At 38.3% G+C, this 13,723-nt stretch overlaps 3 protein-coding genes across 3 annotated transcripts; 2 read left to right on the top strand and 1 right to left on the bottom strand.

Moving 5' to 3' along the window:
- The first annotated feature begins 889 nt into the window (after positions 1–889).
- On the top strand, positions 890–5,189 carry LOC137721710 (ferrochelatase-2, chloroplastic-like). Its single transcript, XM_068460736.1, has 9 exons — positions 890–1,362; positions 1,618–1,761; positions 1,911–2,012; positions 2,342–2,445; positions 2,526–2,652; positions 3,140–3,292; positions 3,908–4,008; positions 4,178–4,379; positions 4,556–5,189. The coding sequence occupies exons 1-9, from the start codon at positions 1,009–1,011 to the stop codon at positions 4,778–4,780; spliced, it is 1,512 nt and encodes a 503-aa protein (XP_068316837.1). The 5' UTR covers positions 890–1,008; the 3' UTR covers positions 4,781–5,189.
- An 858-nt stretch (positions 5,190–6,047) lies between these two features.
- LOC137721705 (uncharacterized) lies at positions 6,048–11,119 on the top strand. Its single transcript, XM_068460731.1, has 4 exons — positions 6,048–6,239; positions 8,203–9,245; positions 9,340–9,647; positions 9,726–11,119. The coding sequence occupies exons 2-4, from the start codon at positions 8,327–8,329 to the stop codon at positions 10,953–10,955; spliced, it is 2,457 nt and encodes an 818-aa protein (XP_068316832.1). The 5' UTR covers positions 6,048–6,239; positions 8,203–8,326; the 3' UTR covers positions 10,956–11,119.
- On the bottom strand, positions 11,079–13,608 carry LOC137721706 (putative wall-associated receptor kinase-like 16). The gene is made up of 2 exons (XM_068460732.1): positions 12,581–13,608; positions 11,079–12,352 (listed from the first exon to the last, which is right to left on the bottom strand). Exons 1-2 carry the CDS (start codon positions 13,392–13,394, stop codon positions 11,226–11,228), a joined length of 1,941 nt encoding a protein of 646 aa, XP_068316833.1. The 5' UTR covers positions 13,395–13,608; the 3' UTR covers positions 11,079–11,225.
- Positions 13,609–13,723: the final 115 nt, after the last annotated feature.

The raw sequence follows: 13,723 nt of genomic DNA, 5'->3' as shown, positions 1-13,723 counted from the left end.
TTTGTGCATATATTTTGGTATATATATTTCAGTACTAACATTTAAATACATTAGTTCAATATAATACATTTCGGTACACACATATAGGTACATTAATTGAGTCTTTTAAGTTTGAAGAATGTTAAATAAAATTAATAAATTAAAAACTCTTTTTTGGTAAAAAAAAAAAAATTTAAAATTTGTATATTAATAACTTTAAATATTTAGTGTACTGTATTCAATTGAGATTTTGAGTGATTTTAATTCATTTAATGAATCTAGGGGTATTCAATTAGGATTTTAAGTGATTCTCTGAAATTCAAAGTGTATTCAATTAGAATTTTAAGATAGTTTATTTAAATCCTTAGAAATCCGGGTGTATTCAATTAGGATTTTAAAGAAGTTTATAACATTACATGTGTATTCAATTAGAAATTGATTTTTAAAGAATTTGAGAAAGTTGAGGAATTAAAGAGAATTAGAGAGATTTCGTAGTGTATTTTAAGCATCCATAAATCTCACCTCTCCCTAAAAGATTTTGAGAGAATTAGATCAAAATTTTATATGGAATCTATACAAATCAATTAAACTCTATAAAAATCCATTAAAGTCTTTCAAATTCTCAATTGAATACATCGCCCTTAATGTGAGACATTAAATAAAATACTCACCAATTATTTCGAACTAAAAATACATTAAGGGATTATAATCAATATGTAATCTAACACTAGATTTATCTTAAATTTCAAATTTTCTTAAAGGATTAAAGTTAAAAAGTCCTTTTTTTTCTTACCGCGAATCCGGGTAGGATTAAATGATGGGAGCGTCACGGGTCCGATTCAAACCCGATTGAATGGGGATTCAAATCCTCAGAAGTGAGAGAGAGAGTGAGTGAGAGTGGCTCCAAGCACGCCACGTGTATTAACGGCGCACTCAGCACCCATAGCCAAACGCCTACCGCTTGTTCTTCTCTCTCTGCTCTGTACACTCTGCAACTTGCCCTCTCACTCTCAGTCGAGGCCTCGAACAATGGCGGCCGAATCCATAGCAAGGCTACCGTGGACAATCTCCTCCTCCGTCGACCACCGCCTTCCGCGGCGCGGAGGTTTATTCTGTGCCTCTCACAGTCACACCTTGGCAGCTCCAGCTAGAAATTGCGTCGTGGCCAGATACTCCTCGACGCAATCCGCTCTGCTGCTCTCCAAGAGCTCGCTTCGGAAATCCCTGCCACCGCTAAAGGCGTTGGTGGCGTCGGAAACTTTGGATATTGCAACGACGCCGATCAACGGCGATGATAAAGTCGGAGTCTTGCTGCTTAACCTCGGTGGGCCCGAGACTCTCGACGACGTCCAGCCCTTCTTGTTTAACCTCTTCGCCGACCCGGTAACTTCCTCGGGCTTTTATTTTCGGGATTTTTTGAGTTTAATTTCTGAATTTAGTAACTTTAAAGTGTGTGAATTTGAATTTAGTAAATTTTAAGTGTGTGAATTTGAATTTAGTAACTTTAAAGTGTGTGAATTTGAATTTAGTAAATTTTAAGTGTGTGAATTTGAATTTAGTAACTTTAATTTGTGTGGATTTAAATTGAAACTTATTGTATTGGGTAGTGATTTTGAATGTGTGTGGAAAAATGGGCAGGATATCATTAGACTGCCAAGGTTGTTTCGGTTTCTTCAGAAGCCATTGGCGCAGTTTATATCCGCACTGAGGGCGCCAAAGAGTAAAGAAGGCTACGCCTCCATTGGTGGCGGCTCTCCTCTGCGACGAATAACTGATGCACAGGCATGAACTCTCTAACTTTCTCTTCACATTGACCTCAAGTTCTGTTAAATAACTTAAATTGCATGCATATCGTAGAAAGTGTAGCGCTTTGAGCTTGATGGAAATGCTGTCTAATCTGAATTTCATTTGGTTCTCTTTTCTTCATTCAGGCAGAAGAGTTGAGGAAGGCCCTTTATGCGAAGGATGTCTCGGCAAAAGTGTACGTGGGAATGCGTTATTGGCATCCATTTACTGAAGAAGCTATAGAAGAGGTATTTTGGTATGCTTTCATCTTGATTTTCGATGTATCTGTCAATGATATCAGAGTTATGTACTTATTATAGTTTACGTTGTCTTGTACAATAAACAAATATATAGTTCTTGTTGAATCATTCCACTTCAATTTTTGCTTCACAAATTACTTGAGACATGCTCTTCTGTCTTTAACTATGGTGCCACTTAATAATTATGGTTGTTCCGCACTGTTGCCAAGTCTTGGGTTAAGTCCACAGGTAACATGCAAATGTGTTATGAGATTTAGATTTTTGATTGGGGTTAAAAGTTCATGGATCTGGTTATTGATTTTAAAAATATGTTGTAGATAAAAAGAGATGGAATTACAAAACTTGTTGTCCTTCCACTTTATCCGCAATTTTCAATATCGACTAGTGGTTCAAGCCTTCGGCTCTTGGAGAGTATATTCCGGTGATGTCTAACTCTAACTATGTTTTCCCATATCAGTGCCTCAAATTATAATCTTTAAACTGACCCGATAAGTTCATCAGGGAGGATGAATATCTTGTCAACATGCAGCACACAGTTATACCATCTTGGTACCAGCGTGAAGGGTACATAACAGCAATGGCAAATTTGATTGAAAAAGAGCTTCAGCGTTTTGACAGCCCTGAGAAGGTACTGTTAAATCCTTCTTTTTTGCATTGATTTTCATGTCTCTAAGTGAGTTACTTATCCTGCATTTTGAACTAAATGAAAGAAAAACTACCTCATAGGGTTTTACAATTCTCATGGCAGACCAAAGGTTCCTTTAATATCTATTTAGTGGGGTATATTGGGAATTGTCTTATTATCCCATGTTTGCTCATAAGTTTTCAAACAAGGCTGCCTCAAAAAGCATGCTATCTCGCTGTAACTTTCCTTTCTTCTATTATAAAATGACACATTTGGATGTGGTTTCTTAGCGGTTGAGTGTTACTGTAGCAAGTTTTTAGTGCTGCGGGAGACTACAGTTATGGTGTATAAATGTGCGGTATGATATTCAATTTTTTTTCTGTTCTGCTGTAGCTTTTCTCTTACTGACACTGAAGTTCCAAAACGAAGTTACTTGTCATATCATCCTGTTGTAAATGTTAGTGTGCTTATTTAGTAATGTGCATTGCAGGTAATGATATTCTTTAGCGCGCATGGGGTGCCACTTGCATATGTGGAAGAGGCTGGTGATCCATACAAGGCGGAGATGGAGGAATGCATAGATTTGATAATGGAAGAGTTGGAAACGAGAAAAATAACTAATGCGTACACCCTTGCCTATCAGGTGCATTTGTGCTTTTAATTTGATCTGATTTTAATTATCTTCACATTTAGAACTATCAGTAGTTAAAGTTCACTTTATCTAGAGCTCCTTTTGTCTTTTAAATTCCAAACCATCTGGTAAGTACATTCAAATGAAGAGAAGAGTCATGAAACGAATCAAAACATCATAATATATGAGAAGAAAGGGAAACTAGAACTTGCTTAGTGCAGATGCAGTGGCCATTGAGTTGTGACATGTGAGTCCGCAGTGATGGAGAGGTGGAAGAGTGCAAAGCAATTCTGGACAATATATTTATGTAAATAAAAGAAGTAGCAGTTGTTGTAGCCCCTTATGCACATGTATACTTAAGATTTTTTTTCTTAAAGAAGTACATCAGAAAGTGATCCTTGATAAACAAGAAAACAAAATACTAATTCAAAATCAGAAATAATATCTAAATAAATCCTAGGAAACATGAATAGGGATACGTTAGGGCTTTCATGAATAGGGATAGGTTTTTCAAATATCATGTACTTATCATTTTTTGTTTAGATTTGTTTATTATTCCATATCTGTCTTATACATCCACGATATATTCTCTGTGACTTGGTTGATAGTTAGTGAATGTTCTTACAGAGCAGAGTTGGACCTGTGGAGTGGTTAAAACCTTACACGGATGAGACAATAATTGAGCTTGGGCAGAAGGGAGTTAAAAGGTTGCTGGCAGTCCCAATAAGGTAATTGTTGTCATCGTTTGTTTCCCCCATTGCTAGCTGTATATTAACTGCATACTCTCTCATATTGTGGAAATTAGTTCCGTGTCATTAAACCCCTTCCACATTCGAACATACGTATGAATTGTGGAAATTAGTTCCGTGTCATTAAAGTTTGATGCCTGATCCACAGCTTTGTCAGTGAGCATATTGAAACTCTAGAAGAAATCGATGTTGAGTACAAAGAATTGGCTCTGAAATCTGGTATAGATGTCTGGGGGCGTGTTCCTGCACTAGGATGTGAACCCACCTTCATTTCCGACTTGGCAGACGCGGTGATTGAGAGCTTGCCATATGTTGGAGCTATGGCAGTCTCACATATTGAAGCTCGACAGGTAAACTCTCTCCTGAACAATGTTGTGTTGTGTGTGCCGTCTGCGTGCTTGAGTGCATGGGTGGTGGCAGAAGCTGACTTAATAGTATCAGTTTTCATTTGTTTGCCCCTGCTGTTTTATAGTATCAGTTTTCATTTGTTTGTCTTTGGATGGTGGTTTCGGGTATTTTATTGCAGTCTTTAGTTCCACTTGGGAGTGTGGAAGAGTTGTTAGCGACATATGATTCACAGCGTAGGGAGCTACCGGCACCTGTGACAGTTTGGGAATGGGGTTGGACAAAAAGTGCCGAGACTTGGAACGGAAGAGCAGCTATGTTGGCAGTGGTGGTTCTTCTGGTCCTAGAAGTCACCACCGGGGAAGGGTTTCTGCACCAATGGGGCATATTGCCTTTACATCGTTAAATCTAACCTCTACATCTCTCTCCCTTCTCCCTTGCCCTCTTCTTCTTTCTATATCTTACTTAAGTGTACCTCTTCATAGTATTGAGCCTCCTTTTTTCTCTCCTCCCATACATGTAAGTTACATACTGATGCATTTGAGTCCCGCTTACACGATCGGATTTCAGCTGTCCGGGTGCAGCACTCTGGGGAAAAAAGTTGAAAACTTGTATGATGTATAAATCGTCTGTAATTTGTATCGCACAGTGTTCTGTGAAAGTTTTGAGCTCTACTTTGACACGTTTTCTTGGGGTTGAACTCTCATTGTTCAATGGCAAGAAGCTAGCCTAAATTCAAATATTCAGAGCAATTTGTGTACTTAGGCAGATGATTACTGGTTGAGTAGGAACCAACCTTACATGGTTTTCGGTTATTTTCATCTAGTTTGGACGTTAATGTGTGCACGTTGTTTTACACACACACACACACACACACACACACACATACCTATATATGTATATATGTATATATATATGATGACTCTTCATTTTTAACTATCGGATCAAATGAATCGAAAAAAATTAAATCACAAAAATTAATAAAGGGTGTGTAGGAGGTAAAAATGAGTGTGTGGATAACATCACTTTTGACTAAACTACATCAAACTAATGTTAAACCGTGCAAGATAGAGAGAACAAATTTATATGACATGAGCATATTCTCACGATATTGAGGATAGTATATCCATTGACGTTTGGTATACAATATTATATATCTATTCTACAATTTTCATAATATGTCACCGTTATAGGGTTCCTTAAAAGTGCTTTTAAAATGTCTGAAAGCACTTTTAATAAAATTGATTTTGAGTTCCAAAAGCATTATGTGTTTTTTGACCGAATGTTAGATATGTATTTTTTGCAAAAAGCCCTTAAAAATGTTTTTTTTAAAATCCACTTAAATTTTTACTAAAAGTTGGTTTTAAAAAACTTTTTCACTCAAAGCATTTTTAATTATTTAAAAATACTTTCAAATGAGCTCGTAGTATACCCTATCACGATCGTTAAGTGGATGTTCTTTCACATTAATAATTTATCATACGTTGATCTATGTATAGTGTACAATTTTTTGTACTTTTTGAACTCACATTAAACGTGATATTAATCATTCTTTAATATAAGAGAGCAATTTATATAAAATAAATTTAATTAGATATTATATTATATTATTAAATTAAAAAGTCACTGTGTTCCTTCTCTCGTGGTTGGGAGACGTTTAAAATTAGAAGCCGAAAAAGACGAAAAAAGAAGAAACGTTTCGATGAGTCACTCTGTCACTTCACACTCACTGATAGATGCTCTCTCTCTCTCCCCTCTGCCTTTCTACTGAGGAACAGCAAAGCACTCAAATTTTTCTACAAAAAACAGAGGTCTCACCGGCGGTGGGTGCACTGCTTCGACGTCGTTTTTTTCGCTGAGCTCCGGTTTGATCCATCTCCCTTTTTTTATCTGATGCTTTCTATTCAAGTGTATGTTTGTCTGTGGAAATTGCAGAATTTTCCTTTTATTGCTTCTTGAAAAATGAGGTAATTTTTCAATTGCTTCGTGGAAAACGAGGTTAATGCTGGAAAACAAAAACAAATTTAGAAAATTTAAACGGGAATGATGCTTGGCTGCTCAATGGAACATTTTGGGTGTTTAATTAGCAAACCCATGTGAGAAAATGTGTGTAAATCGCCCTCGAATTGCCAGAGGACATGGAGTTCTCTGCAATTTTGTAAGCTTAGAGAGAAGTCCATGAATTCAAAGTTGAATATTTAAGTAAAAGTTGTGTTCTTGGAATGTTTTATGGTGTTCTTGGAATGTTTTATGGGTTTTGATTTGGTGGAGCATGTTTAGTTTATAAACAGGTATGCTTTTGTGTTGGGTTTTGGTTAAGGTAAAAATTGTGTTCTTGGTTGAATTTCGAGCTCTTCCTTGAAGTTCATGAATTCAAAGTGGAATACTAAAGTAAAAGTTGTGTTCTTGGAATGTTTTATGGGTTTTAATTTGGTATAGCATGTGTTGCTTGGAAACAGGTATGGTTTTCGTGTGCTAGGTAGTGTAAGTGCGCGTGTTTCGGTTTTGGTTTTGAGTAAATTTTGAATTTTTAGCTCTTCCTTGAAGTAAGAGTTGTGTTCTTGGTTGAGTTTCGAGCTCTTCCTTGAAGTTCATGAATTCAAAGTGGAATATTAAAGTAAAAGTTGTGTTCTTGGAATGTTTTATGTTTTTTTAATTTGGTATAGCATGTGTTGTTTGGAAACAGCTATGCTTTTCGTGTGCTAGGTAGCGCAAGTGTGCGTGTTTCGGTTTTGGATTTGGATAAATTTTGAATTTCCAGCTCTTCCTTGAAGTAAAAGTTGTGTTCTTGGTTGAATTTTGAGCTTTTCCTTGAAGTTCATGAATTCAAAGTGGAGTATTAAAGTAAAAGTTGTGTTCTTGGAATGTTTTATGGGTTTTAATTTGGTATAGCATGTGTTGTTTGGAAAGGGGTATGGTTTTCGTGTGCTAGGTGGTGTAAGTGTGTGTGTTTTGGTTTTGGGTAAATTTTGAATTTCTAGCTCTTCCTTGAGGTAAGAGTTGTGTTCTTGGTTGAGTTTCGAGCTCTTCCTTGAAGTTCATGAATTCAAAGTGGAATATTAAAGTAAAAGTTGTGTTCTTGGAATTTTTATGTTTTTACTTTGGTATAGCATGTGTTGTTTGGAAACAGGTATGGTTTTCGTGTGCTAGGTAGTGTAAGTTTGTGTGTTTCGGTTTTGGATTTGGATAAATTTTGAATTTCCAGCTCTCCCTTGAAGTAAAAGTTATGTTCTTGGTTGAATTTTGAGCTTTTCCTTGAAGTTCATGAATTCAAAGTGGAATATTAAAGTAAAAGTTGTGTTATTGGAATGTTATATGGGTTTTAATTTGGTATAGCATGTGTTGTTTGGAAACAGGTATGGTTTTCGTGTGCTGGGTAGCGTAAGTGTGCGTGTTTCGGTTTTGGATTTGGATAAATTCTGAATTGGCAGCTCTTCCTTAGCATATAGAACTAAGGATTTACAGTAAAGTAGTCGAATTCTACATGGAGGCATGGACTATAGGGCCTATGTTTGATGACAATGAATATCATTACTATGAAGAAAAAAGAGAGACGGAATATATGAAAAGTAGAAGTGGGAACAAAAATCTCGTTTTTAACTATTCTAAACAGATTTTCTTTTTTCAAATTTAAATGCTTTTAGCTAGCAAATATTAGCGCTTATAAATGTCAAGTACCATTGGTATCTGCTGCAGTCCCTATGAAACTGATCACCATTTGGGAATAGAATGGGAATCTATCTTTTGCCTTCATCTGTCATTGACTTGTGTTTTATGAGTTTTAAATTGCTTTTTAGTTAACTAGATCTTCTTCCTTAACTTTTGCAGGTTTTTCTGTGTTGTAAATGTTAATGAATAGTGGAAGAACTAGATATTTCGTGTTGTAGAAGTGTGTTTTTGGATGGGGTCTTAAGGTTTGGAATTGCTGCAAGATTTCTCTTGAGAAGCTTAAATGTCAGGGACCAACGTGATTTTAACGTACAAGCGAAAGCGGCAATCAAGAAAAGATCTTGTAGAGGGACATGAGTGCCATGATGCTCTTTTTGTTGCTCCGAGTGATACTTCTCCATGTAGAGAAGACTTGCAAGTTCATTTGATTGAAGAGCGTTCAGCCAAAGACTATAGCAGACTGGAGGATAAGAAACAAGTTAAAGTATCTGAGCCGAGACAATTGACAATTAATTCCCATAAATTTCTGACAAGTCTCAATGAGGGTCCCTCCGAAAGGGATGCGTATGGATCGTCTTCTATGGACCTATCATTGGAGAATAAGTCAAGTCACCAGAAAGTTGGCTCATCCTCAAATACTAATAGTGAAGCGTTGGTTGATGATAGTAATGTTGGAGGGAGGTTAGTTTGCAGGTTGACAGGGAATGCCACTGAAATGACTACTGATTTTGTCCGACCGAAATCATCATCATCATCATTTGAAAGAAAAAGTGGCTCTAAATGTGTTGGTATATCACTAAGATTGAATGTATCAAACCTGGAAGACACTGATTCACTCTCTAAAAATAAGGTAGACAACTCATGTGGTGATTCAGCTGTGCAGACCAAGTCGACTGCCCCGTTGATTACTTTCTGCCGAAGGAAAAAAAGAAGAAAGGATACAGATAAGTCTGATATACAAAGAAAATCTGTGCCTGTGGAAAACAATTGCTCATTGGTAACCAAATTGAGTAATTCTGTTTGTGCTAATGCCGCTTCATGTGACGAAACTTCCCCTGAAAACTGCTCAGTAAATCATGAGACAGATTTGAAGCACTCCATAGACGAAGCTCAAGTTTTGTCAAGTGATGATCTTAAAGCGACAGAAATCCCTCGTTTAGGCAGATCACTTCCTTACTTGGACCTGTCTGTTATCCCAACTGGTAAGACTTCATAAATTTCTAGGCATGCATTATTGAACCAGTAACACTATTAATTCACATTCCATTTTAACTGACAAGACATTCTTACTAGCAGATTCATGCGGCACCGTGGACTGCAATTTTGACTTAAACTTGAGTCCTGCTAAGCAACCTGACGCTGATGTGCCAAAAACTGTGGGGGACTCGTTGGATTCTACTAGCAGAAATCATGCCGCTGTATTACATAAACTGTCTCCTCCACAAATGTTGGCTGAGAGAACTGGAAGAGTGGAAACTCAAGCCTCACAATTACACAGAGATAGATTTGAATTTTTAGAAGTTGGTGCCAGAGGCAAAGATGATGATGATAAAGTTGGTTCTCTGATTTCCGAGGAATATACTTCCAAAAATAAATGTCTGCAGGTACGTTTTGAAAGTCTTCTTGTTTGAATATTTGGGATTAGTTTGCCTGCCAAATAATTTTAGTTTATATCATTTCAGCTGTTTCCAGAAGAAAAAACCAGTGACATTTTTTGCCCTGTGATAACACATCCTGAGGTAGTTGCTTCTATAGCTACAGAACGGAGAAAAGTTCTTCAGTTGGGAGGCCAACATGATCAACCAAAACAAGGATCTCCTATGTTTTTGGGTCCATCCTTAACAGAAAAACCTGTATTTGCAGGATGTGCTGCCAATACCTGCTTCAATACATCTCCCTTCTTGAACTCCATCATTGGAACAAGAGAATTCATCCGAGATGCAGCGCTCCAATCTTCTTCAAGCCGTTTATCATCAGTTTTGAGGCACAAGCTTATGTATGACAGTGTAGTAAGCCAAGTAAAAGCTTTGAATGAAAAGGGTGGTTTTCATGACAAATATATGCCATATAATACCATGTGGTCTGAAGAAGAGTTGGATTTTCTATGGATGGGCGTGAGAAGATATGGACGGGACAATTGGAATGCTATGTTAAGGGATCCAAGATTGCACTTCTCACCACGGAGGGTGGAAAGGGACTTAGCTGAGCAGTGGGAAGAGGAACAATCAAAACTTTTTAGTGGCATTTGTGTTCCCCAATTGGGATGCAACTATTTCTCGGGTCCAAAAAGAGGAATATGGAAAGAAAATACAGCAGACATGACCCAAGTTTCACTTGGCGATGTTGATGCTTGTAGAGGAGGTGATGTCTCGAGGAGGCCACTATTCAAGTCGGCTTATACTTGCAACAATGGCAATGAAAACCACCGGAGGCCTCTTGGTTACACAAAGAGGACATCACGTTTTGAAATGGGAAGGGACACACATGAAGATGATGAATTTAGTATTCTAAATAGAAGTAGAAGAATTCGGAGGGGTGAGTTATTATCGACTGATGTCCCCACAACTTGCACTGGAGCACAGGGAAATTTGCCCCACTGGCTCAGAGAAGCTGTTGCTTCTCCACCCCCAAATGTGCCTTCAACTGTTTCATCAATTGCTCATTCAGACAGGTTGAATGTCACCCTTGCTGGTTTTGATCGTCGGGAATCACATTTGGCACCAAGGAATGAAATGAAGGTTACATGTGGTGGTTTAAGAGTAAATGCTCCTCTTTTCAACTACTCATCGGTAGGACTTGGGACGGGGAAACAGAGAAGGGATCATTCTCGTCGTGACGGTAAACAAGAAGACGTAATTATTATAGCCAGCGATGGTTCTTCTGAAGAGACTATATCTGATGATCGTAGGTAGCTTGGCAGGTGGAAATCTGTTTGTTTACGGGAAGCCGTACAAAGGTGGTGTACACAGTTTGTTAGTCAGGCAATTTGTTAACGAGTTTTAGTCTCTGTAATTCCACTAATAGAAGTATAATACTACTAGACCGCAGCTTCAGAAATTTAAAAAATTTGATACGACTTTGCTAAATTTCAACAAAATATTAACTTACAAATCCCGGTTACATCGTACTGAATGGAACTACCAAAAACTAGGGAAGCAAATTAAAATAGTTGTGTTTCGAATTCAAAGCGATGCAGATTCAATTTCCATGGGGAAATCAATGCTTTGCTCTATAGGATCTTCTTGGAACGTTTCATGGCATCTTTGAGCGTTCCTCAATCCTTCCAACTCTGTTGATACCTCTTTCATACTAGGCCTCTTTGCCCCATTCAGCCTCAAACACCGCTTTGCAAGCTCTGCAATCGTGCGAATTTGCTCAACATCTGCATCTCTAGCCACTTGAGGATCCAAAATCTGAACGAGTTCATCTTCCCTCGTCAATGAAATGAATGATGCAACCAGGTTTTCTCCTTCATCTTTTGCAAAAGAATATGGGGTGTGTCCAGTTAGTATCTCCACGAGCGTAACTCCGAAGCTATAGGTATCACTTCTGTCTGTGAACTTACAAGATTGGAAGTACTCGGGATCCATGTACCCGAAAGTCCCCTGTACTTGTGTCGTCAAGTGAGTTTTGTCAAGGGGAACTGATTTGGAAGTCCCAAAGTCGGATACTTTAGCACTGTAGTTATGGTCTAGAAGTATGTTAGACGACTTGATGTCTCTATGATAGATGGGGATTGAAGCTGCTGAGTGCATATAAGCTATTGCTCCGGCAACTTCACAAGCGATCCTTAAACGGTAATCCCACGAAAGTGATGATTCGGTGGAGTCTTTCTTCTGACGGATATGATGGGTGAGAGTTCCATTAGAAATATACTCGTATACTAGCAATGGAACCTCCGTCTCCAAGCAACAACCAAGCAATTTCACGATGTTTCGATGATTGATTTGAGTTAGAATGACAACTTCATTGATGAATTGCTCAATCTGATTTTCGTCTATCGCCCTTGACCTTTTAACCGCTACTATGGTACCGTCAGGTAACATCCCTTTATAAACTGTGCCATAACCTCCTTCCCCTAGAAACCGGCTCTTGTTGTAGTTATCTGTTGCTCTCTCCAACTCCTCTGCAGTAAATAGTTTTGCATTGCTACTAATTCCATAAGATGAGAATTTTTCTCGCAACAGGAAGCCCCCATTTTGCTTGAAAAATTTCTCCTTACGGGTTTTGGTTCTCCTTCTCTTCAGGCATTGATATAAATAGTAGCATAAAAGGAACACGCATATGAATGCAAACCCAATCCCAATACCTGTCAAGTAAATTAGACAACAAAGAAAAAACCAATTAGCTCACGTCAAGTTGAAAATTCGAGTACTACACACAGACATAGTTGTTAGAAGAATGTAAAGTCCGACATTTGAAACGTGACAAAATAAAATACGACATGTAATGAATAATTTTACTACTAATTACATCGATGCATTTTTGTACGTCGGCCTGCTAGACTGTGTAAGATATAGAGGATAGATATATATACCTAGCAGCGTGACCAACTTCGCCGGAAACTTTTTGCCGTTGCGAATGCAATCGACATTTTCTAGGATACTCCCATCTGCAACGAAATTACCATCAGAAGTAGGGCATTTCTTGCTTTTGAGGGGAACAAGAACAGTTGTATTAGGGTCGATAATGCTGTCCCGGGACAACAAATTTGCCTCCAGTATACTTTGACTGTTGACCCCAAGTATCTCTCCGATTGTTGTAACTGTATCGTTCATGGCTACTATATATGTCAGCAGGGATGTAATCCCTTCTGCAGTTTGATTTTCGCTTGGACAAGCGCATCTCACCGGAACTGTTAACACTGCTCCCACCGGAATCTCTTCAGGGTCGTAGTAATTCTGACCTATCAGAGACTGACATGTAGTCAGGCCTTGGAAAGTGCCGAGGGCCGTCCAATAATACGTATCGCCTTCTGTCACGGTGTAAGGAGAGAAGTGCTGGAAGATATTGCCCGAACATGAACAAGAAACTGGAACTACAACCAACCTGTTGCTTGGAATCTTGTCACTTGCTGAAACCTTGTTAACTGAGGCAATCTCTGAGGCTTCGGAGGCGAGGAGAGTGGCGATGCTGATGGCGGTGTCATGGGGTGGCCGCGATCTGAACGTGACGAAGGACTGGCAGGACTTGACACTGCCATCACAGAGGTACCCTTTTGATATGGCAGGGTTACTGGAGCAGTTGAAGTGTGTGTTGTTGAGGTATTCCTGCTGAGCCTGTGTTGGTTGATAAAATAGGGACACACACAGGCATGCATAGAGGAAATAATAGAAAGAAAACAGTTCCATTATATCTGGTTAATGGAGTTTTAGTTTTTCTTTCGAAATCTTAGAGCAAGCAATAAGTAAGCAAGCTAGCTTGAGCTCTTTGATCCTTTACTAAATCAACAAAAAAAAAAAAAAGAAAAAAAAGGAGATTAGGTTTGGCGTGAATTTCGTATCGATGTCCAAACTTGTCAAGGTCAGCAATATTGTGCTCTAGTCAGAATCATCGGCTTGAAGATATGAAAGGGATTGCTACGTCGCATTTTCATTGGTGGTACGTGTCGAGTCATCAAATCATAAGAAAATTCAAAATATTTGCTTGCACGACTTAAATTATCGCATAGCATCTGGTC

The sequence above is a fragment of the Pyrus communis genome, chromosome 17 (assembly GCF_963583255.1).
Source record: "Pyrus communis chromosome 17, drPyrComm1.1, whole genome shotgun sequence".
NCBI lineage: Eukaryota > Viridiplantae > Streptophyta > Magnoliopsida > Rosales > Rosaceae > Pyrus > Pyrus communis.
This window is presented reverse-complemented; position numbering and strand designations above follow the sequence as displayed.

Coding starts and splice junctions, on each gene's coding strand:
- LOC137721705 (XM_068460731.1), top strand. CDS start 8,327: ATGTCAGGGACCAACGTGATTTTAACGTACAAGCGAAAGCGGCAATCA. Junction 9,246..9,339: donor CCTGTCTGTTATCCCAACTG/GTAAGACTTCAT, acceptor TCTTACTAGCAG/ATTCATGCGGCACCGTGGAC. Junction 9,648..9,725: donor CCAAAAATAAATGTCTGCAG/GTACGTTTTGAA, acceptor ATATCATTTCAG/CTGTTTCCAGAAGAAAAAAC.
- LOC137721706 (XM_068460732.1), bottom strand. CDS start 13,394: ATGGAACTGTTTTCTTTCTATTATTTCCTCTATGCATGCCTGTGTGTG. Junction 12,353..12,580: donor GAAGTTGGTCACGCTGCTAG/GTATATATATCT, acceptor TTTACTTGACAG/GTATTGGGATTGGGTTTGCA.
- LOC137721710 (XM_068460736.1), top strand. CDS start 1,009: ATGGCGGCCGAATCCATAGCAAGGCTACCGTGGACAATCTCCTCCTCC. Junction 1,363..1,617: donor TTAACCTCTTCGCCGACCCG/GTAACTTCCTCG, acceptor AAAAATGGGCAG/GATATCATTAGACTGCCAAG. Junction 2,013..2,341: donor CTGAAGAAGCTATAGAAGAG/GTATTTTGGTAT, acceptor AATATGTTGTAG/ATAAAAAGAGATGGAATTAC.